Raw genomic sequence first — 2500 nt, 5'->3', positions numbered from 1 at the left:
AATCGATATATTTCTATCTTTCCAGATTCTTCTTAGCCTTCCAAATGCTTTCTGGCCACTTGAGATTCGGTCTTGAATTGCTCTTTCCATCTTTCCATCTGCTGTGAAAAACACTCACAAATATTTAAACTCATTGACTTATATATATGTATATATATATACATATATATATATATATATATATATATATATATATATAAATATATATATGGTGAGAGAGGTGAACGTTGAGTGCTTGGACGAGTGTTGAAACTGTTAGACGAGAATAATCCTGAATGGGAGGTAAATCAGTGTTTTTTTTTTTTTAGTGACACTGTACTGGTTGCAGACTCTGAAGAGAGGCTTGGCTGATTTATGATAGAATTTGGAAGGATATGTGAAAGAAGGAATTTAGAGTTAATGTGGGTAATAGTAATGCTATGAATTGTACGGGAATGGAAGGCGATGCGAGGTTGAATGGCATGTTGAATGGAGAGTTACTTGAGAAAGTAGATCAGTTCAAGTACTTGAGGTCTGATGTTGCAGCAAGTCGTGGAGTGGAAGCAGATGTACGTCAGAGAGTGAAGGAAGGAGGTAAAGTGTTGGGGGGGGGGGAGTGAAGGAAGTGGTAAAGAATAAAAGGTTAGGTATGAATGTCGAGTTCTGTATTGGAAAGTTATTGTACCAACTATGATGTATGGATCGGAGTTGTGTTGAATGAAAGTTACTGAGAGACAGAATTGAAATTGTTTGAGATGAAGTGTCTGAGGATTAGGGCAGTAGTATCTCGATTAAATAGGGTTAAGAACGAAGTAGTGAGGGGGAGAATGGGTGCAAAAAACGATTTAGCGGCTGGAGTGAATATGAATGTGTTACGATGGTTTGGCCCTGTTGATAGAATGGGAAAGAGATGTCTGCTAAAGAAGGTGATTAAAGCAAGAGTTGATGGGAGAAGTACAAGAGGAAGGCCAGGGTTTGGGTAGATGGATGGAGTGAGGAAAGCTCTGGGTGATAGGAGGATAGATGTGAGAGAGGCAAGAGAGCGTGACAGAAATTGGAATAAATGGTGAGCGATTATGAGCAGTTCTGGTAGGGCCTGCTGCTTCCTCCGGCCGCCTTGTATGACGGAAGAGGGTGGGCAGCGGCACCCTAGCAGTACCAGCCGAACTCAGTTGAGTCCTTCGTTAGGCTGGGAGGAGCGTAGAGAAGAAAGGTCCCCTTTTTCCATTTGTTTGATGTCGGCTACCCGCCATATATTTTGTTTTTTCAGCTACGATCAGCTATACCCGTCATTTGGGTAGTGGTGAGATGTGGTATTCATACGCTGAAAAGAAGGGGGTACGTGTACGTGTGTATGCATATCTATATAAACAGAAGTTATTTTTGACGGGTAGCGTACACTAGTAATAAATAATGTGGTTAGATAGCAAATGGAATATATTTTGCCAATGGTAAAGGTATAAATCTTTTTACAATCCAAATAAAGTTTAATCAAGCTAAGAAAACGTTATCTATTCCCCAAAGTTTATATTCTCTTAACCAAGAAGCATGGTAACATTAATCAATATCGAATTAGTTACTAAGTACTTACGCAAAGCAATATTCTTGAGTAAATGTGGTGTGTATATATAGTTCGTAAGTTCATATTATTTACATTTGCATTGTTTGCATATAATTATGATGGCGGAAATCTTTATCTTTTATCTATTAAAGTTGAAATAAAGCAAATAACTTGTAATGAAAACCGGAAGATTTCAAAATCATATTTTCTCTCATATCAAAATTCATCTGTTAGTGAATTGGTTTGTGCCTGATAAAGTCTCCTACTATCACCAACCTATACATACATACATTCATATATATATATATATATATATATATATATATATATAGATAGATAGATATATATATATATATATATATATATAAACATTTATAATAATAATAATAAAAATAATAACAATAATAATAATAACAATGATAATAATAATAATAATATTCAGAACTTGAAACCTGCACTCGTACCTCATGCCCATGAAACCCGTTGTCCCCCTGGCGACCGAATATGATCTTAAGAGCATTACAATAAAGCCCAACAGGAGGTGATGCATCTTATTTGCATGCGTTGGTATTACTGGACTGCTGTGAAGGATGTCAGCGACATTAGTCCTGTCTAATGAAATGCTTTGCAGGGAGCGCGCCCTGGTTGACAAGTTAATGCTTTCGCCTAACCGGATCTCGAAAGCCTGCACCAGAATCCTTCGAAGGCTCTGCATTGTTATTTCGTCGACTGGGGAAGCCGAGACGCAAGGATTCGGACAGTGTCTTCAACGGGTACACGAACACGATCGTATATGAATAGTGATATATTTACAAAGGTGCAATCTGATTGTTATATACAGCAGATTTGTACACTAACATACAAATTTTTCACTGGTCTTGCTGGATTAAATAAAGGTACAGAGAGGAATACTCTTTTTGGGACCATGAATGACTCAATTATGCATTTTTGGATATAAAA

General features: G+C 37.2%; 1 protein-coding gene across 1 annotated transcript in view; it reads left to right on the top strand.

The window, feature by feature from the left end:
- Nucleotides 1-434: 434 nt before the first annotated feature.
- LOC137651760 (uncharacterized) overlaps nucleotides 435-2500 on the top strand; it is an 11953-nt gene continuing 9887 nt past the window's right edge. Inside the window, exon 1 of the mRNA XM_068384982.1 lies at nucleotides 435-573. Within this exon, the coding sequence (XP_068241083.1) occupies nucleotides 435-573 (139 nt within the window). The remainder of the gene's footprint in view (nucleotides 574-2500) is intronic.

Source organism: Palaemon carinicauda, chromosome 13 (assembly GCF_036898095.1).
Source record: "Palaemon carinicauda isolate YSFRI2023 chromosome 13, ASM3689809v2, whole genome shotgun sequence".
Lineage (NCBI taxonomy): Eukaryota > Metazoa > Arthropoda > Malacostraca > Decapoda > Palaemonidae > Palaemon > Palaemon carinicauda.
Note: the sequence above shows the minus strand (reverse complement) of the source record. Positions and strands in the feature narration are given on the sequence as shown.